Source organism: Cephus cinctus, unplaced genomic scaffold (genome assembly GCF_000341935.2).
Source record: "Cephus cinctus unplaced genomic scaffold, Ccin1 Ccin1_scaffold0191, whole genome shotgun sequence".
Lineage (NCBI taxonomy): Eukaryota > Metazoa > Arthropoda > Insecta > Hymenoptera > Cephidae > Cephus > Cephus cinctus.
In genome coordinates, this window is record NW_014332912.1 from 139,330 (window position 1) to 160,524 (window position 21,195).

A 21,195-nucleotide genomic window follows, 5' to 3' on the forward strand; every position below is an offset into this window, starting at 1 on the left:
CGAATCAACCCGGGAGCGTAGCTTCTGAGCAGGGTGGTGACTCGAACGGAACCAGAAAGCGAAAACGTTATCTGTATCGGTAGCCGGAGTCACCTTGTGACCGTGAATCGAAAAATCACGGCACAACACTTACCCATGTACCAGCGTATAAATACATCTAAAATAATTGTGTGTAGTGTATTGCGCTAAGTATTTTATATAAATGTTAAGCAATAAAATGAATTTATGGGAACAATAATAATTGATAACGAAAAGACAGATAAGGGTAGGGATAAGCTCACGAGACTGCTATGACCTTAATTAACGTCCCAGTGGCTCTAATGGTATTTTAGATAAAAATGGACCACGACTGCCACCTCAATTTTTGGAAAGTACGCATTTTAACGGTATTGCGTAGCAGAACTATTGTTAAAACCTATCAGGAAATATAAAACTCTCCTAAAACTCTTATAAAAGCTTATTGTTGAAACATTATTCAAAAATCGAGATGCTACACGGGTGTCAGCTCCAGCATCGCACTTTTTTAAAAGCTCTTAAAAATGTTTCAACAATAGGCTTTTTTAATGGTTCTCGAGGAGTTCTATAGTTCCTGGTAGATTTTAACAATAATTCTGCTACGTAACATCGGTAAAATACCTATTAAGGATACTAGTCGCACCATATGCTTCAGTGCAGGTATGCATAAGGAGCTGGCTTTCAGTGTTGTTTTCAGGTTGTGTTTCAAACAGTTCCGAAATAATTCTCTCTAGTACTCAATGTTGGGACCATAGTTCCACTTGGAACTATTGTTAAATAATGATGGAAGCTAACACCGCATCGCTGCACTCCTTAACACAGGCAGGCATAAGGGGCTGGCTTTTGTCTTAGTAAATCTTATCGAGCTTACACTGTACATTTGAATTTAAGATTACAAAAGAAAAAGATTTAGGGAATATCTGATAACCGGCCTCTTTCTAAGGGTTGCTCTGGGAATCAATTGTAAATTGTGGAGAATCTCTGCCCGCCAGGCTACCCGTTCGTGATCACGTTCAGCTCCGCTACGACGGGATATGCATTATCGACGGAGGCGATGATCACAAAATTCTATTCCCGGACTCGCCGCTACGATTTAGCGCCATGTTTTTGGTATCGCCTAAAACCGTAGCGATACCGTACCCTACTGATCTCTGCCAAAAGCATGGCGTTAAATCGTAGCGGCGATTCTGGGAGTAGGATTTCGTGATCATCGCCTCCGTCGATATCAATGATGTAAGACGTCAGATTGATCGTTCGAACAGTGCCTTTTTTAGAACGAATTTAAAACAAAGTAATTTGTTTTAAAGCAATCCAATTTGAATAAGGGTAAGTTATAAATAAATTAAATTTGACTGATGAATTTGGTTTAGACTGAGCACAGTTTATTTCATTTCACGTTCCAGAATCGAATCTCTTACATCATATTCATACATATCGCCAGGATTTCTGTACAAAATACACAGATAGATTACTATCAACTACTAAGTAAATGGAATGAACACAGATCAAGTTGTAATATTGCTTTAATTCAACCGCTCCGTACATGAAAACTTCAGTATAAGCATTCAATAATACAGTGTTTAAGAAAGATTAACACAACAAACAAATTAAGTTTACATGAATTCCTATGATTCAAATTCTATGATCTTGTACTGTTTTGCAGCAAAATCGTAACATACGAGTGCTTCATGATACGTTATCTCGTCTAAGCTTTCGTTTTTAAAATCAATATGTTTGTAATTCTTGAAGTAACGAAAAACTGAAGCTGTTTCAATATGCTGCTCTTATCCTGCCTGCTTGGTGCAGTTCAAAATTTCCTCACATTAGATATAGAGCGATTGAATTAAGTTCATTCTGAACGTTGTGCCATCTGTGTAGTGACTATCTAACTTAACGTAGCATAGTCACATAATAAAATTGAAAGCGTTTCTTTAATTGTCAGGTGTGAGATGAATCTGTTTTGTTAGTTCCACGTGTACCAGATATTTTTTACGGCTCTACCTTCAGCAGCTCAACGTCGAAGATAAGAACAGCATTTGGTGGAATAGTGTGTCTATGTCAAGGATAATATAGACGTTTGACATCTGTTAAAAACTCAAATTATTATCAAAAAGGCATCACGCCACAATAATTATGACGTATTTTCATATTATCAAATATTAAAGGATATATCCCAGGATGACCTCTGCTACCATAGGCAAAATCTGGTGAACATGTTAGCCTAGCTCGTTCTCCAACACACATTTGAGCGACACCTTGATCCCAACCTTTGATCACTTCTCCTTTACCAATTTTAAATTTGAAGGGAATTCCACGATCCCTACTGGAGTCAAATTTCTTGCCATTATCGAGTGTACCTTTTGTGAGTTCAAAATTTAATTAGAAATTAAGAAAACATGAGATACACTTCTTTTTAAACTAGGTCATTATGTTACTTATTGAAATTATGAAATTTATGACAAGAATACTTAAAAACTGCATTAATTCATAAAATTTCAAAAAAACATGTACCTGTATAATGAACAACAACAGTTTGCCCGGTTTTAGGATAGGTTTGGCCTGTGAATGAAAAATAATGTTAGTACAGGACATAATTTATGCTGTATTCTGATATATTTCACATGCTGCCTATCATTAAACAAGAAAAAAAAGAGCACAGCGCTGATTTATCGTACATAAAACTTGAATTGTAATACATAAATAATCATTTTTATTATTTATATAAAAAAGATAATCAAATACATCATATATGATGGTAATTACTGTAAACATCCGGTTTGAACAAGTGAAATGTCACTCTTATCAAATAATTACATTTGAGAAAAACATTAAGGAAAACACAAATATACAAAGACGGAAGTAATCAATGTCTACGCGCTCAAAAATATCAGAGGTTGAGTTAACGATGTATCCTAGATACTATAGTCTTTTTCTTAGTTTTAATATTCAAGTAAAATTTTTCCGTATTTACATAGCATAATAGTACGTATACTGGACAAATAACAGGAATTTATGCGTGCATTTCGGCCACAGTATTATACGTCGAAGGATGATTTGCAAAGATTGCTAACAGTACACGATGATTAACTTGTATGAAAAATCGATAACGAAAACGTAAAAGAGAAATCGTGGAAAATAACAAGATGCAAATAATTACCGTCCCCAGGCGAAAGAACTTCGACATCCACGCCCATAACTGCGTATTTTCTGCGAAATAAGCAACGATCTCTTGATTATCAAAGTCGCTTATCAAAGACTATGGCTACTTAATAATTCTGAATTAAATATCTTTTTCTTTTTGTCCATATGGCGTCGCCCCTCTCGTGTGAGGCTAATGCCAGTTGAAAAAGTATTGCGAGAAAAAGTCGAAAAATACGGCAGTCTTTACCTCGGAATACGATGCTACCGAAATGCGGTGTGCCGAAAAATGAGGTTCCCTCGGGAAAGAAGTTTCAACTAGAACAACCGCCGCTAGGATCGCTGCGGTGTAATTACTTCCGGTCAAATAAGAAAGATCGATAAGACCACTTCCGTTGCGCGGGTCGCACCGAGTTTCAATATCCCTTTGCCTTTTACAGCATAGTTGAATAAATGAATATTGACCATGTAACCATAACTGCCAGATCTTTATTGTTCGTATTACTCACATATAAAAGCAATAAATATAAATGATAACCATTTAAGTACAGCGCAACGTTTATCTGTTTCATTAAATAATAACCAATAACATCACTAACATCTTGTTATCTAAATATTAGAGTTCCTTTATATACAATTAAAATATTATCAAGTAAGTTGTCCTTTCACGAATCTCAAGAAAATGAGAAAACTCGTTGATGTAATGGAATGTCAAGTATATAGTAATCTCCTAATATAGCTGTGAAAATATTAAAAACTAAGTAGGGACCATAAGATGCTCCTGTAGAATTGATATCTTATATATCTATATAATAATATAATATCATATAAAGTATGCTGTAAAGTAATAGAAATATAATACGATGTAGAGTCGCATATTGAAACGTAGAATATGTTTCGCAGTCGAGATGTTTAAAAATTATGCAAGCACCACACTGAGTAAAATACTTTCAGAGCATGATTTGTGAACACCTTGTTTTATGACATTACTGCATCAGGGTACTTCATCCGTATATTAACTATTTTCTTGCATTACTGAATTGCTATAATTTCATACATATTGCACAGATTATTACAATTGATGTTGTCTTTTACTTGGCGGTTGGTAAACTCTTTCAAACAATGCTCGTGTGATACTTCCTGGTACATTCTGATGCTCATTTATGAGCTCTTCAAGTGCTGTTGCAACCTGCAAGAATTGATTATTTAATATTTTTTTTTATAATAGATTACCATTGTACGTGTTGCTATACCTTTGTTCTAAGCTCTTCTGGTGTTAAATTACCATCATATGGAATTGGGTTACCAACATAAGTCGTAAGCTTTACCGGAAAGCCACCATAGATTGGTACAAAAGGAAATCTTGTTGCGGCATATAAACGTAACCAGAACCTTCTACCCCAACTTATTGTTCTAAATGCTTCTCTGATATTTTTTGTAAATATCGGAATAATACTCTGATAGAAAAAATATAGATATACTACAAATCATGGTTGAGGATAATAATAGGTACATGATACATGAACGTTTTTGTTACGTACAACTTTAGCATCCAATGCAACTTTTGCAAATCCTAATCTCTTCTTCCACATAAGTCGATAGTAAGAATCTCCAAATTGGGCTTCATATACACCACCTGGTGATATTGCAAGCATATTTCCTTCTTTTAAAATGGCAGAACAAGTTTGAACGGTACCAGGAATAACTTTGAGAGCATCTGATATGATGGACCAACCAGGAACTTTGAAAAGAAAACGGTCTGCAACTGTATGGATTAACTTGGAATTGGATAGGAATACTTTTGATATAAAATAATATAGGTCTGTTGGAATAGCTCCATGATAATAGACAAATAAGACTGATTCGTTCTCTGGTATTTTCTCTAGGCCAACTACTTCGTACCCTGTTAAAAAGCAGAATGGTAATTATGATATGAATTCATTACGGATTAGAAATATTTTTATAACATACTTGCTATACTAATAATTTTCTATTTTCAATTGCGTACCATGCCATATCCAACCATGAGCATCCCAAACTGCAGCAACCACACTACGTGAAGCATTTCTCCAATCTAATTCATATGCATGTCTTAATCTAGCTCTGTGAATGAAATTCATTTAATTTAAAAAATTGAATGTACAATTTGCAACAGTTCGAAGTTTATAGAAACTTATTATACATACTAAAAATAAAGTATTCTATAAATAAATTGTTACAGACCTATGTAATTTGTAGACATATAATATTAAGACAGTGACATAGAGAAGCACCGCAATGATTAAGGGAAGTAAAAATGTTATAAGTAATGGCAGTAAAAGCCATGTTAGCCAAAGTGTAAAGTCCACGTCGATGTAATCAACTGCAAGAAAAATATGTATATTTTATTAATTACACCCATATCTATGAATCGATTATGTCATTGAAGAGATTAAAAATAAGAATGAAAATAAGATGAATACATGCAATGAAAGTAAGAAATGTAACTATAAGATTACATTACACACATTACGATTTCAAGAATTGTATTTCTTTTTTTTTATTACTGATCATAGTAAATAAGGTGTTTAATATTGGAACTTTCTTTTTCATGTATCAAGTAATATAACGGTAAACGTCAATTCTGACATTTGCAGAGTTAAGGTTACATTAAAATTAAAAATACGATAGTTGTAAAATATAAAAAATAATCATTTATTACCTATCGTATATTCTACGATTTGCCAAATACTTGAGAGTATGGAAAACATAATGATTTTTAAAAAATTATACAGAATAAAGACAAATATCAGAATAAAGATTACTATGCTTTATTTGGCACACACATGTTGACGGTTAAAAATTTAGGTGGTGTATCTTGATGTGTTTATGATAATAGCACTTTTAAGTTATCAATCATCTAAATTTCAAATATTATGTTTTCCTTAATAAATTGACCTTTAATAAATTATTCTGTAACCGGACGGTTTCAAAATAAATCAGTGATGTCAGTTCGTTGTATTAACATCTTTAATTGACATGCGTTAGGTAAATTTAATACAAAATAGTCTATACACAAGTGGAAATAGCTCTATGTAAATTATTATATTTTATTTTCTGCACGTTTATACGTATGTTCATAGAAGAAACACATTTTATTTTAATATTATTTCGTCATCTTTATTGACATCGTAACTTAACGTATTTAGCATCAAGATAATATTATCTGAACGAGTAGATAGGTATGTGGCTCTACTGTTAACGCAGCCAATTTCAGTGAGGGTCTTCGTTTCGCAACGAAAATTGACCCTCGAGAAACTTTAGTTTTATTAATCTGAAGGTATTCATTTTCACAGCCATGAGAATTTTTATATATCCGATAGTGTTCACCGTTGATTTCAAGTAATATTTGTGTAAATCCATCGAAGAAACAAAGAAAAATTAGTGTTCTGGGTGTACGTGCAGTACTTGCTGTTAATCAAGTCAGCAGTTTCAACTTCTGAGGCACATGACGAGCATACTGGATATTCACCTGAATTCCTACTTTTTTTGTCAACCTTTATGGACCAGATGAAGGTAATTGCTAGAATAATAAACATTTTTGAATGTCTTTCTACAAAATCAATGAGAGGTCCTTTTGTGGATGTTTGAAAACCACGTAATCGACTGGAATGCGCGCAGCCTCCATGCTTGGCTTTGTTTATTGTTGTTATCGTAATAAAAATTTTCATTATTCATTGTCATTTATTGACGGCTTTTCCTTAGCATTCGTTACTTTTTTTTATATTTCCAATGTTTATTCTTAATTCTTAGTTTCATACAGAAAAACTGTTTTACAGTACAAGCGAATACGGTAATATGGGCGGTGCTCGTTTGTTTTTATTTGACAAGACACCTAACAAAAATGTATTCCAAACAATTTGAAGTATTTTTTGTTTATTCTGACTGTTAATGTAAAGTATCATTTTATTGTGTGATAACTTGGACCTCCTAAACTTTTGAAGCAAGTCTATCAAGTCAGAAAACGAATTGGAAAATAATAATTATTCTGTGATTTTTTGACCTATGATTATTTTATGTTTATGGTGTTTTATTTTTAAATTAATAGTAATGATTTTATCTTAGATTGAAATACTGTGATACATACTGTGTGCAATCTGCCTTGCTTGATATATATTTGGTGAAATTTAAGTTTATATATATTCTCTTATTATTAAAAGCATGTTCACAATAGTACTTGCATGTATTTTTCACTAAATGTTCAACACGAATCAGCTAGCATGAAAATTGCATTTACTTTTTAAAGTATTATTTCTGTGTTGTATTTCAACAAATGAAAGAAATTATTTGTTATAATTCACTTTATTCTAATATAGAATTTTATCAATTCCACCTTAGATAATGTCAGATGATGATGCAACATTGGATTCAATGGATACAGAGGAGGATATTTTCAGCCCTCGCAGTCGCAGGCTTAGCGCGACTGTTAGGAGGGATAAGAGCCTACGTACTTTACGATCTCACTCAGTCGTCGGAGCTCATATTGATAGAAATAATTTGAGTGTTCGCCGTAGTACTCGCAACAGAATGCAAACCTATGACAACCTAAACACTAGTTGGATTTTAGGTACAGGTACAATAGTGGATTGCTAAGGAAGAACATTTCAGTATTCTGCACATTTACATTTTGTATTACAGGTACACAAACGTTAAAAGGCTATCCTATGTTTCAACAACATGGGTCTTCTTCGGATAAAGAAATTGGAGATGAAGTGACTGATAGAAAGCGTGATCTCAAAGATCGTATGCCCTTAAAGTCCCGTGAAAATCACCCTCCTAATAAGGGTCCTACTAGACATATCAGGGAGAGAGCCGAACATACTCGACAAGGAAGTCGAGAACTCAGAGACAGACCTGATCGCGATAGAGACGTTAGAGAACGACCTGACCGAGATCGGACAGAACATGATAGAAACTTCAGGGAATTGAAAGAAAGGCAGGAACAGGAAATCACTGAAAGGGAAATTAAAGAAAAAGTTGAGACGAGAAGCAAATCTGACATCAGACCGACGACAAATGAAGAGAAAGATCCTAGGTAGGACTGTAAAATGAGAAATCATAATTTTGCATTTACATCAAAATAACCATTTTTATCGGTAATAGGAGGAGAAAGTCCGATAGCCCATCTAGACTCAGAGAAGGTCCTGTAACTAGACATTCTGGGAATAACTTAGAAAAAGATGTTAAACCTAAACCTGATCAGGAGCAAACTGATGGAGATAGTTCACAAGGAAGTGAAAAACCGGACAATGATAATAATGATAACACAGATAACGAAGATGTTAGTAATTGACAAATGATTATACAAATCTTTGTAATTATGTGTCTTATATTTCACTTCAACTTTGTTTTATTATGCATAACTTGTTGTAACACATATTGAACATCTTGCATCGAATTTCCTTTTAATTATTTATACTAATCAGTGAATATTTATTTTCTATAGGGATACGAGGATATGTACACTAGAATTAAGAGAACCAGAAGGGCTGCACAGCGTCAATTACCAAGAGGTAAGTAATTTGGTATAACTCTTCATACAAGTTGTTATCAAACTTATAAATAGGCATAGCACAGAATGACATTTTTAATTACACAATCATATTTCTCTTATAAGTGGTGGGAGACAGTGACATGAGCGAATCATCAGATTCACCTGGACCACGAAAATACAGTTTACGCCAAAAGAAGCCAGCAGTAGATAGGTTCCAAGCAAATGTAGAGCCTGTTAGGCGATCAATTAGAGTGCTTAGAAGTGTTCTTAGCAATTCAATGAGAAGACGTAAACATAGGAGTAAGAGTACAAGTTCTAGCGACTCGAGTGATTCTGAGCCACAACGTTACGACAAAAAGAAAGGAAAGAAAGCACGGTGAGCTTTGAAACTCAAACGGTAGATACTGATTCTTTCTTCAGAAATTACTCATTCTATTCGTCTTGTGTACCGACAGGCAATCCGCAATACCGCAGGGAGGTCCACCGGATCGTAAGGCTGACATAAACCCAATAACATTGGACACAAATATAAGATTTAACGATGTTGGCGGTTTGGAATCGCATATTCATTGTCTAAAAGAAATGGTTGTATTTCCCATGATGTATCCAGATGTTTTTGATAGATTCCACGTAACGCCACCAAAGGGTGTACTATTTCATGGGCCACCTGGTAAGAAACTACAGCAAAGAAAAATACAATTTCAACAGTTCTTTTACTACTAAATCGTTATAGGGACCGGTAAAACATTGATTGCTAAAGCATTAGCCAATGAATGTAGTCAGGGTAGCAGAAAAGTATCTTTCTTCATGCGAAAGGGTGCAGATTGTTTATCCAAATGGGTCGGAGAATCAGAACGTCAATTGAGATTACTTTTCGAACAAGCACAACAGATGAAACCGTCCATCATATTTTTTGATGAAATCGACGGTCTTGCTCCAGTAAGAAGCACTAAACAGGATCAGATACATGCTAGCATTGTGTCTACGTTGTTAGCTCTTATGGATGGTTTGAGTGATCGTGGCGAGGTAATTGAAAGAACGTCTGTTAGAAGTGGTAATACTTTAATTTTTATCGTAAACGATCTGTGCTTTATATACGACAGGTTATTATCATCGGAGCTACCAATCGTATAGATGCTATTGATCCAGCACTGCGAAGACCTGGACGTTTTGATCGTGAATTATTTTTCCCATTACCTGCCATGAAAGAGAGACTAGAGATTTTAAAGATACACGTTAGCAAATGGAAAAACGCACCGTCAAATCAATTACTAGAAGCACTAGCTGAAAAAGCTATTGGATATTGTGGTTCGGATTTGAGGGCACTGTGCACTGAAGCTGTTTTACAAGGACTGAGAAGAACTTATCCACAAATATATATGACTAGTAATCGATTACTTTTGGATCCAGAGCGTGTAGAAGTATGTTCATTATGAAAATCGATAGATGGCCTACAAGACAAATGCAATGCGTGCACAAGATTGACTATCACTATTTATGCGTGTTGTCGCAGGTAAAGAAACGAGATTTCATGCAGGCAAGTTCTCGACTTGTACCATCGTCGCATAGAGTAACACCATGTGCGGGAAGAAAGTTACAGCCATTCTTGGAACCCCTTCTAGGACCTGCATTAGAGGAAATTATAGGTGCAGTCAAGGGAACCTTTCCTCAAGGTGTTAATCCCGCAATGGCAAAGTAACGTAGCTGCTTACGAAATAATTGGAATCGTAATAAGTACTCGGCAGATAATTAATAGCCTTGCATATTTTCAGAATCAAGATTGCAAAAGGTATTCATCGACCTCGATTACTCGTTTCTGGTGGCAATATGGCACAAGGTCAGGGTCCTCATTTAGCACCTGCATTACTCTATCGTATGGAGCATTTGCCTGTTCAAACATTAGACGTGAGTACGTTGTTTGCTGAAAGCGCAAGGTCTCCCGAAGAAACTTGTGTGCAGGTAAATTGACCAAAGTCGTTTTAATTTTTATGTGATTCATGCAATAACTGTACCATGACCTTTAATGTATTTAGGTATTTAATGAAGCTAGTAGAAATATTCCGTCCATTATTTATATTCCATCGATTGATCAATGGTGGCCACTAGTTCCGGAAACCGTAAAAGCGGTATTCCTGTGCCGCATCGCTGCTCTTGATCCAACTCTACCAATTCTCTTACTTGCAACGAGCGACACAATGTATCAGGACTTGCCCATCCAATTGAGAAATCTCTTTAGTGAATTTCGTGGGGAGGTATATTCTATGAAAAACCCAAGCGAGGAACAAAGAGCCAAATTCTTCAAGCCTATCTTCATGACCCAGAGTTTGAAACCACCACAGGTCAAGGATACCGTGGTGGAAGTTCTACCAGAGCTACCACTAGCGCCGTGTCTTATGCCAAAGAAATTAACGGTCGAGGAGAAAAAGGTCTTATACGAAAAAGAGGAAGTATCCTTGAGGGAATTACGAATCTTCTTAAGAGAAATTTGTGCGAAACTCGCCAGAAATAGACAGTAAGCATTCACATTGTCATATAACCAATCTATCGGCATTCATCTTATCAATATTCTATGGAATCATTATTATCGATACAGATTCTTCATGTTCACCAAACCCGTAGACACGGAAGAAGTGCCAGATTATAATATGATCATCAAGCAGCCCATGGATCTTGAAACGATGATGACTAAAATCGATATGCACTGCTACTTGTCAGCTCGCGAATTTTTGGATGATATTGATCTCATCTGCAGAAATGCATTGGAATACAATCCAGACAGGTCAGTACAATATGAAGATCATTGATTATTGATTACCTCCTGAACAAGAAAGTTGTATGTGGATGACATCGTTGGTCCTGTCGATCACTAAATTGACGTTGTTAATAGCTGAATACATTGATTATAACTTTTGATTTCTTTCTATGAAAAGATATTTCTTATGAATTTCACTCTGAAAAAATATATCATAAAAGCAATTAACAGCGTTAAAGCGTCACATCATCAGATCACAAGCTCATACTGACGTTCATGTTGTGTGTTTTCATGTCAGCTTGCGCGATAGGCCATCCCTTGGAATATTGAAGAGGTAGTTCAGTCTTTCCTGTTTATCCATTGCTGTTGTTGCTCCGTAGATATAGTGGTTTTCAATTTACGCCACCTAGTTAATTGCAAGGTTCGCCATCTACCGTGCAAGCGTTAAAAAAAAATTACAAAGTTAATTTCGTACGTCAGCGTTCAAACATCTATGACATAAGAATCCGTTTAATCCCAAAATTCAATAACGAATTTAAAATCGTATTGATTTATCGCATACCCGATAGCCCAGTTAGTCCTCGTAGTATTCTAACTAATGTATTGTATACTTTCAAGAACCAAACACTTGCGTTTCACGCTTATTGAAAAAATAATAAAGAAAATAAGCTGTGCAACGGCAATGTCAGTTGTAAATCAAATGTTTGACCTATTATGCCAATTCGATTGGCATTCGCATTATAAGTGGACACTACGATTCCCGCATTATTGAAGACCACTCTCATTAGTTATGTTCGCTTCGTAAATAATGTCCTTTTTTTATCGTCTTATATTGTGAATATAATATTCCTTGGTGTTACACTGACAGGGATCCAGCAGACAAACTGATAAGACATCGTGCCTGCTCTCTTCGTGATAACGCTTACGCCTTGATAAAAGCCGAATTGGATTCAGACTTCGAGGACAAGTGTAGAGAAATTTCAAAAAATCGTAAAGTTATGGAAGACGATGACGTACAACAGGGTGTAGAATTAAAGAACGGTAAAACTGTTTTATCAACTATAAATGAGAAGATGGAGAAAAAAGACACGCCCACTTCTGCCGGTACTCTTGTAGTAAATGGAAAGAAATTCTCAAATTCACGAAAGCGTAGAATACCTGCATGGGCCAGGGGTTACGTAAAGAAAGTTCATAAAAAGAAAAAAATAGCTTTCGACGATAACGTTATCGAGGTAAGAAGTAAATCGCGTCTAAATAGCGAGACATCCGGTGGTATAGACCTGGAGAAGTTTCAAGAATTCGAAACTGAAGCCAATAACGTACTCAATGGTCACGTTGCTCTCTATGAGAACAGTGATTCGGATAATGATTCGCAAAATGAAATTTTAAAGGAGACACAAGGCTCTCACAACAATACTGCCATGGAAGATAAACGTGTCTACGAGTGCGAGAAAATGGATGTAGCCAGTACAGAGGGTGATAAAGTTGACAATGATAAAAGCGGATCGAACTCCTCCTCAAGGCGAGAGAGTATGGACGAGTTGTCCTTTGCCATCGAGAGTGATTCTAGTCCAACCAAGTGCTTAGAGAGTGAGAAAGTGATAATTGATAAAAATGAGCTTGAAAGTGCTTGGCAACATACTGTCGAAGCGACGAAGAATTTTCCTGTGGAAGTTCTGTGCGATATTTATGTGCAGTTGAGCCGATGTGTTGGCAGACATGCACATAATTATGATCGAAAATCACTGCCAAAGGTAAACGCATTTGGCATACTCTTATATGAAACTATTGAAATTTATCTAAGGAAAGAGTACGCCTGTACTCGTATCTCTTTGTCATTATTTTATCATGACAATTTTGTTGAACTTTTTATACAGGATTTGCTCAAGGAACTGGAAAGGTTTGAAGAGTATAGGACCACGGCGTTTGAGGAAACTCTCCAGGATATTGAACAATCCAACGTCGGATAAGGTGTGTCGGATATCTTTAAAACATATTAATAAATTGTCTTTTCTTCCCTACGCGAAATCCAAATTTCGAATTTAAATAAGTTATTTGAATTGTAATTAACTTTCGATTACAATCTTAGAGACCTTGTTTAGTTAAATTGTTCACGATGAGAATGAAAATTGCCTTTTTAAAGAATATTAGTGAACTAGGTTTGTTCGGATACCTATATGCGTGTCCTTAAAGAAAATGTAAGGTGTGTAAGCATCGAGGTTATGCAGTCTCCTGACTTACTGGTTGCATCTTGTATTTTCTATTATCCTAATATCAGTGTCGCTTATTGGGTATCGTATAAAAAGATTTATTCGCTGTAAGTAAGTTTTTGTTTACATCATTGGCCAATTTTATTCATTATGGCACTTTTTTTTTTCTTTTTGAAGACTACGTTCATCAAAATGTGCTCGGGTGCTGCCATTTGATGATTATTATTTTAGTATATCGCGTACTTAATGATTTTTTTTTTTTTAATAACAAACCTTCAAAAGCGTGTCATTAACTCTTTCAGTTTGGGACACTGCGACCTAGGACTGCAATCAATTGAAAAAGTTCCTTAATTAATCAATATCCTTGCACCACATTGTCCTATTCGTATAACAATTATCCAAGTATTAGTCACCTTCATGTACTAACAACTCCGACTTCTAAACTTCAATTAATCTAATAAATAAATAAACAAATCCCACTCTGAAAGTGTTAAGTACAAAGTGTATGTTATCTGCAAGGTATACGTTGCAATTAATCAAAATTTGTACAATAGATGTTTAAGATGATGCAAGTATGATTAATTGCATATTACACCGGCAGCAGTCGCATCCTGATACGACAATTATATGTAGTTAAGTAAATATGTTGTAAATATAATTATATGCAATTTTGATTCAATCTAAGTAGCTGTAAAGTTTTTCACGATAAGAGCAAGAAAAATGCAACTGGCAACACGACAGGATTGGGATGAGAAGGAAAAATAGACCAGCCAGACAGATATCGCATCCATCGGGAAACTCAAATTTTGTCATTTACCGTAACCAAAGTTATACGTTATAAGTGTTGGGCCTATAATGCATAAGAAACATGACGCCTGAATGATATGACAGATTATTATGAAATACCTCGGTAACGCTCGATGAGCATTAGCGATTAACGATTAAGATAAACGTTAAACTCATTTTATATTGGTTGTAGTCATTAAAATTGTAATCATAAAGAGGTTAAGTTACCAATATGGGTTGTCTTTGTTAAAAGTTTATGATCTGATTTTCTAATGTGTTGCTAATAATATTGTTCTCCGTATTCGCGACTTTCGTTTTCTTTGAATTAAACAATTAGCAATTACTGTAAGTGAAAGTCGCATGGGATTTGTCGAAGAATCTTATTATAAGTTCAGCATTGAGGAACCTTAGTGAGGATTAATATTTGACATAATTGTCACATAGCCTTATTATATAATTAATTCTTTAAATGGACATTTCTCTATATATAAATACGTTTAGATAATTCTGTTTATTAAGCAGGGTTCTATGGCATAATATTATTTATATATAAATACATAAATAGTACTTGTAGATAATATCCAGTGGAAAAATGTTTTTCATCATTCCAAGAATGGGGGATATGTTGTATTAGCGATGAATCAAATTAATTTGTCAAAATATCATTGAATTTGGGCATTCGTTCAGAATCATATTATCGTTTGAAAATCAATAATTGAAGACTGAGTAGTTCGAACTTCTATAATTATTTATCATCTATCATATCCTTTGGTCTTCTCGGTTAATCTAATGTTTTAATAATTAAATGTCCTGGAGTGGTCTAAGCATTTTTCCATAGTAACAATATCAAATATGAAAAAAAACCTATTATTTATTTTTTCGACGTTAGCCTTTCGTAATGACATATTTTTATATACATATTATTTACAAGCGTGGCATAGAAATTACTACATGTACAAATTACAATTTCGTAAATTCGCTGCTTGCAAATTTGTTTGATCGAATTAGAAGTGTTTCTTTTAATACAGTCAAAGTTCAGACAGTCGTGTTTTCCTTGATCAGATGTATCAACTTTCTTGTAACTTAAAGCTAATTATAAAAAAAAATTATAACTATACACAATGATAACATTGTTCGGATTATAAACGCTTTATAATCATCTAGCATGTGGAAACAACCTAAGGATTGTATACAGATATCAACAAAAAAAAAACAAGGAAACTTTCACAGTGTTAATTCAAAATTAAATCTTAGTGTAATGTGAATGAAAAGTTGGATCTTTGCTATGTGCGTATGATCGATTTGAATTAAATTTTCGACGAAACTCATTTCGTTTAGGTCAACGATGATCGAGTCCCGGATATAGGAATCTTAGTTGAATAATTCGGGCATAAAATTTAACTGTTAGTAATTGTAATTGATATCGGCCATTACTGTTCTGACTGTTAGTCATTCGTACTGAGAACACGATTGCGTGACTTAGTAAGTAATGTTTAGGAAAATGGGAAGTGTGTATATCCTTAAGAAAATTGGCGCCATCATGAAAGATTTATGAAAATTAAAAATACAATAAGTTGTCTATCTGGACGTTGGATAAGAAGAAAACTCTTTGATGGGGGGTTTCTATTATAATTTAATTGAAATACACCACGAGTTAGCATCGAGTGATATCACTATTATCTGCCAAAGAGATTGACTGCGTACAGCAATTTGTGAAAATTTCTCACTTTGTGTGACCCGTCGAAAAACTAACAGCACCGAGAATATATGATTTTGCAAACATATACAATCTTTGCTACATGTAGCCTCAAAGATAAACGTCTAACCGATTTCAATATGAAAATTGTAAAATGACATTCGCTTTTGTCAGTATCTTTCCAAAGTAGTTAATAATAAACACAAATAACATTCCATTATATGAGAATCGCCATATTACTATGCTTGGAGAATGATAATTTTCGGTGCTGTTTATACAACAAAAAATATTGTTTTTGTAATACCATAATTATTGCGTATGGATCGCAGTTGTAAATGGGTTATACTGGTTAAGTCATGGGCTTCCAGTGGACACTGCCGACTTAAATTAATAACTTGATTTATTTCTTCGTTTCCATACAAACGTCAAAAATTGCGAGACTGTTAAGAATACTTGATAACTATAGTATCCAAATTGCTTATATTATTCATTGGAGTTTATATAACTATTCATTAATCTTGGAACTAGTAAAGAAATTTTTATGTATTTGATTTATTGAATAGTAGAGGGGGAGCCTTAAGCCTACTTAAGAATACACGATGGTATTTGTAAAAGTTGTAAAAGACACAGAAATCAGAAGAAGTGCAAGCAACGAGGGAGGGGGGCGGGAGAGACAGAGAATGAGAAAGACAGAAAGAAAGAAAGAGCATACACTGCCTTATTTATTTTACAAAATAAGTACACTTCATTGTCATACACCGTAGTGAAATAAACTACAATTTCATAATTTACGTGTGGATAATCTTTTTGTTGGACCTTTTTATCGTAATAGCTAGGATTATTTATAAAATTTATAAGTACGCAGTATCTTTCAGTTGAAAAGGATGTCGGCGAAAGGAAAAGTGGAATAAACGATATCTCTGACGTATAGAGGACATCTGTGCGTTCATGTGTTTTAATTTTTTTTTTTCATTCGATGAAAAAAAAGTCTCGATCAACGAAATGACAGAAACATGAAATTATATCGTAAAGACATCTAATTCATATAATATCTTGGATAAATTTTAGTGAGAATTTTATTCTTCCTTTTTTTGATCATAATGCGTGCTTAAGATATCTTTGGTATCGCACGCGTGGAACGATGGTCACACCTTCAACAGTATCGGTCCTCGTACTCTGAAAAAGGATTTAAATCTGTATTGATTTAAAAAATACATATACGGTCCATCGTAGTAAAAATGTCCACGGTAAGGGATTTCTCGTGTATCGGAGGATTAGAAAAGCACATAAGGATCGTGAAGGAGATGGTATTGTTTCCATTGATGTATGGCGACGTCTACGCAAAGTTTCACCTACAACCTCCACGTGGTTTGCTCTTCTACGGTCCTCCTGGTAAATTTGCGTATATAAATTCTTTAGAACTTTTTATTCTATAAATATTCCAGCACTGTTCGACAAAAACAAACTTGCGTACTATTGACTTTGTATATGAATTTTGTATTACTTAAACAGGAACCGGAAAGACACTGGTAGCAAGTGCATTGGCATCTGAGTGCAGTAATTCTGAGCGAAAAGTCTCATTCATATCAAGAAAAGGTTCTGACTGTCTGAGCAAGTGGGTTGGCGAGAGTGAACAAAAATTGCATAAAATTTTTCAAATGGTTCGGAATCGGAAATTTTTAAATAACCACGAGAAATTATAGGCAGGATTGTTTACAGGCACAACAAACTAAACCGTGTATTATATTCTTTGACGAAGTGGATGGCCTGGCACCGGTCAGATCGAATCGTCAGGATTTCGTACACGCCAGTGTTGTTTCTACTCTATTGGCTTTAATGGATGGATTGGATAAGAATTCTGAAGTCATTGTCATTGGTGCTACAAACAGATTGGACGCGATAGATCCAGCCCTTAGAAGACCTGGTAGATTCGATAGAGAATTGTATTTCCCTTTGCCATGTTACTCGGCAAGAAAGGATATCCTTACTGTATGTGACAATTTAAAAGATACAAATTCGTCATAACATACCTTGTGGAGTATAGAATAAGCTTAATAATTATAACCGTAGGTGCACGTGAAGAGCTGGAAACAAAAGCCAGCACAAAAGTTCTTGTCGTATTTAGCATCCAGGACTGTTGGATTTTGTGGTAGCGATCTTCAAGCTCTGTGTACCGAAGCTGTAATGTGTTGCGTGAGACGAAATTATCCTCAGATATACACATCCAAGTCGAAGCACAACATAAGCGAGAGATTTCTTAAAGTTAGTAGTTGAATTTTTGAAAAAAAAAACTGTCGCGATAAACGCACCAAAAATATGTTTAGGTTGAGAAGCAAGATTTCTTAAAGGCACAACAAAATATTGTTCCCGCGTCTCATCGTGTCGCGGTCACTCCTGTCAAATGTCTTACACCAAATATACAACCGTTGCTTCAAGGCTGCTTGACAAGTGTTTTGTCAAAGTTACAAAGTCTTTGCCCACTAGGAATGTTAACGTCTGACAACATGTAGGAACGACTGTTGTTGTAATATCTGTACTGTTGTTAATTCAGGATGCTTTCAGCGTTGGCAAAGCTACGTCGAGGTCACAAAATTGTCCGAGAATTCTGCTATGTGGGAATGATGATTGCCACACACGACACTTGGGTCCTGCCTTACTTCATTCCCTGGAACATTTGCCGTTACACATTTTGGATGTAACAACGTTGTTTGAGGAAACGGGAAAAGCTGCCGAGGAGGCTATTATACAAGTGAACATTAAAGTTTAATCATTATTATTACAGCAAGTTTTGGAAATGGGTGGCGATTGACATAACCTTACAATTTGCAGAAAGTAAAAGGTGCTAGACATACTCTGCCATCCCTGCTATATGTTCCTGATATTTTATCCTGGTGGGAACTCGTGGATGAAACTGCGCGAGTTGTCTTTACGTCATTAATGAAAGGACTTGATCGGTCTATAAATATACTAGTTATAACCACTGCTAATTGTAATTTCGTTGATCTACCGGCAGACGTAAGTTACCTTTCTAGTGAGATATAGTAAAGCTCAGTCTTGATTAATAATAACGTTGATACGCGTAAAATAGGTTAAATCACTGTACGATGAGTATCATGGTGAAGTAATCAAGATACAGTCGCCCAATTTGTTGGAACGTCAAGATTTCTTCAAACAAGTATTACTTAAAGCCAATTGCAGCGAGGAAAATGTATCCAACAAGTCTTCTTACGGTGGGTCTAAGAATGTTGCAAGTGTATTTAGAGTAAAGAAAAACTTACTTTCCGCCTACAGCCGATATTGTGATGATTCCAAGGAAACAAAAGAGCGAAGGATCCGGTAGGAAGTCAAAAATAAACAATCAGAATATTGAACCGCATAGTGTGACCGCCTTAGGTAAATAATCGGGTTATAAAATATTTTAAACAAATTTTATCTCTATATATTTAATATTATATCAATTAATGGAATATCAGACACCATGGAAATAATGTCACCCTGGACCATAAAAACGGAACGACGAGCACGTACGAAGATCAGTGCCGTCCGATCCTGTCAATTAAACACATCTTCGAAATCGAGTAAACACATATCTTAACTATATCTATTAAATTGACAGTAAAAATAACAGAAATAATCTTCAGGAGTAAATGGCAAGAGAGAACAGAGCACGTCGGGCGACGGCCCAACCTCAAAACGTCAAAAAGTGTTACCTGGTGGTAATGCCGCTAGGGGCGGTGCTAACAGTGAGAAACTCACAGAGCTTCAAATACAAGATCTACTCCAGCAATTCGTTAACCTGACGGAAGGTTGGACGATTCAACAGCTGGAGTCTCTGTTTGCAGTGCTCGAGCAGACAGTAGAAAAAAACGAAGAGAACATTTATCAGGCAATGAGAAAGAGCCTTTTGGATTTTCCGGATTCACAGAATTTTGCAACATCCATAAAACAAGAGAAGAAGTGACTTTCGTATGGCCAATGAAATCAGTGATCTCGTACGAACTAATATCTGTGCGGTTTCGGTTCAGAAATTTGAAAATTGCCTTTAGTTCGCCGAACTACTGATGCGGGACTTTAATTCAAACGGTTTTATTACGCACATCGATCGTGTTCAGTATTATGAATCTTGTCATACGTATCTAATACATTAAACTAGTTAGTTACAGTCGTAAAAACTACTTTTTTATTTCGGAGCTATGTATCCGACTGTATGTCGAGTCTCTGAAAAAGTTGTAATGGTCCTGTTTGTTTAAATGTACAATAAGGTATAACAAAAGTTTGTGTAAAATTACTTTTTCGACACTTGTTATTGCCTTGCTTTCAGAAGCCGTTACGATATGCTAAAGCCATTGGATTCATCGTAAAGACATGTGTTGGAAAAAGAATTGACACGCTTATAGCAGACAACGTACAATAGAGGTGAAACGCCTTCGACTACCAAACTTGGAATCTCGTAGGTTTTATGTGATATTTTAGAGGCGTCAAAGGAACTACAAAAATCATGAGTTAACCAGAACTTTGTGAGCACCTATTAGACATACACGATTCCAATTCGCGAGCATTGAATGACTGTGTTTTATTATTTGAATAATATGAGTCACTGTTAGCTATGGAGATCTTTAAAAAAATTTATTTTTATTAGACTTCATTCCTTTATAAGTTTTTAAAATTGACTTAGAAAACTTTGACGCGTGTCTCGTGGTTTGGTTAATTATCAAGATCGTTACGCGAAATAAAATATCTCATCGTGAATCATATTCTCTATTAGAAAAAATTCCTAAAGAACATTTTATTTATCGGTACTATCTGTCGCCAGTTATTAGGGATACCGTCGAGGAACCAATAAGTTTCTACCTTAAATGGAAATACGGTAAGAAACCAATATGAAATATGATAATTGGTGATATTCGAATATAGACATTTTTCTAGTCTTTTAAGGCTATACAAGTTTCGGCAGAGTCTTTTTCAACGAATAACACTGATATGGTAAACCCATTAAAGTTACATACCGCCTCGATTTAATATCCCTGACGGATGTTTCGTTACTAATATAGAAACGGAATAAACA

The 21,195-nt window shown here is 35.1% G+C and overlaps 3 protein-coding genes and 1 long non-coding RNA gene across 5 annotated transcripts; 1 reads left to right on the plus strand and 3 right to left on the minus strand.

Annotated features, from left to right (window-relative positions):
- Window positions 1-1,375: 1,375 nt before the first annotated feature.
- On the minus strand, window positions 1,376-3,519 carry LOC107264799 (12 kDa FK506-binding protein). The gene is made up of 5 exons (XM_015733452.2): window positions 3,404-3,519; window positions 3,173-3,222; window positions 2,527-2,574; window positions 2,186-2,372; window positions 1,376-2,062 (listed from the first exon to the last, which is right to left on the minus strand). The coding sequence occupies exons 2-5, from the start codon at window positions 3,207-3,209 to the stop codon at window positions 2,005-2,007; spliced, it is 330 nt and encodes a 109-aa protein (XP_015588938.1). The 5' UTR covers window positions 3,210-3,222; window positions 3,404-3,519; the 3' UTR covers window positions 1,376-2,004.
- Window positions 3,520-3,622: 103 nt separating this feature from the next.
- LOC107264798 (transmembrane protein 68) lies at window positions 3,623-6,239 on the minus strand. Its single transcript, XM_015733451.2, has 6 exons — window positions 5,855-6,239; window positions 5,377-5,515; window positions 5,162-5,256; window positions 4,695-5,056; window positions 4,407-4,610; window positions 3,623-4,342 (listed from the first exon to the last, which is right to left on the minus strand). The coding sequence occupies exons 1-6, from the start codon at window positions 5,901-5,903 to the stop codon at window positions 4,226-4,228; spliced, it is 966 nt and encodes a 321-aa protein (XP_015588937.1). The 5' UTR covers window positions 5,904-6,239; the 3' UTR covers window positions 3,623-4,225.
- Window positions 6,240-6,320: 81 nt separating this feature from the next.
- LOC107264797 (ATPase family AAA domain-containing protein 2) lies at window positions 6,321-16,921 on the plus strand. 2 transcript variants are annotated; one of them, XM_015733449.2, is made up of 16 exons: window positions 6,321-6,708; window positions 7,531-7,759; window positions 7,831-8,227; window positions 8,296-8,473; window positions 8,639-8,705; window positions 8,810-9,062; window positions 9,142-9,356; window positions 9,420-9,712; window positions 9,790-10,107; window positions 10,200-10,381; window positions 10,459-10,645; window positions 10,720-11,198; window positions 11,280-11,465; window positions 11,737-11,772; window positions 12,307-13,192; window positions 13,316-16,921. In XM_015733449.2, the coding sequence occupies exons 1-16, from the start codon at window positions 6,694-6,696 to the stop codon at window positions 13,406-13,408; spliced, it is 4,014 nt and encodes a 1,337-aa protein (XP_015588935.1). In that variant the 5' UTR covers window positions 6,321-6,693; the 3' UTR covers window positions 13,409-16,921. The 2 variants fall into 2 exon arrangements, with proteins under 2 accessions (XP_015588935.1, XP_015588936.1); XM_015733450.2 differs by lacking the exon at window positions 11,737-11,772 and having other exon boundaries at window positions 6,322-6,708.
- On the minus strand, window positions 16,827-18,307 carry LOC107264802. The gene is made up of 2 exons (XR_003058873.1): window positions 18,161-18,307; window positions 16,827-17,306 (listed from the first exon to the last, which is right to left on the minus strand). It is a non-coding gene; the product is annotated as an uncharacterized LOC107264802 (long non-coding RNA).
- Between the last annotated feature and the right edge of the window lie 2,888 nt (window positions 18,308-21,195).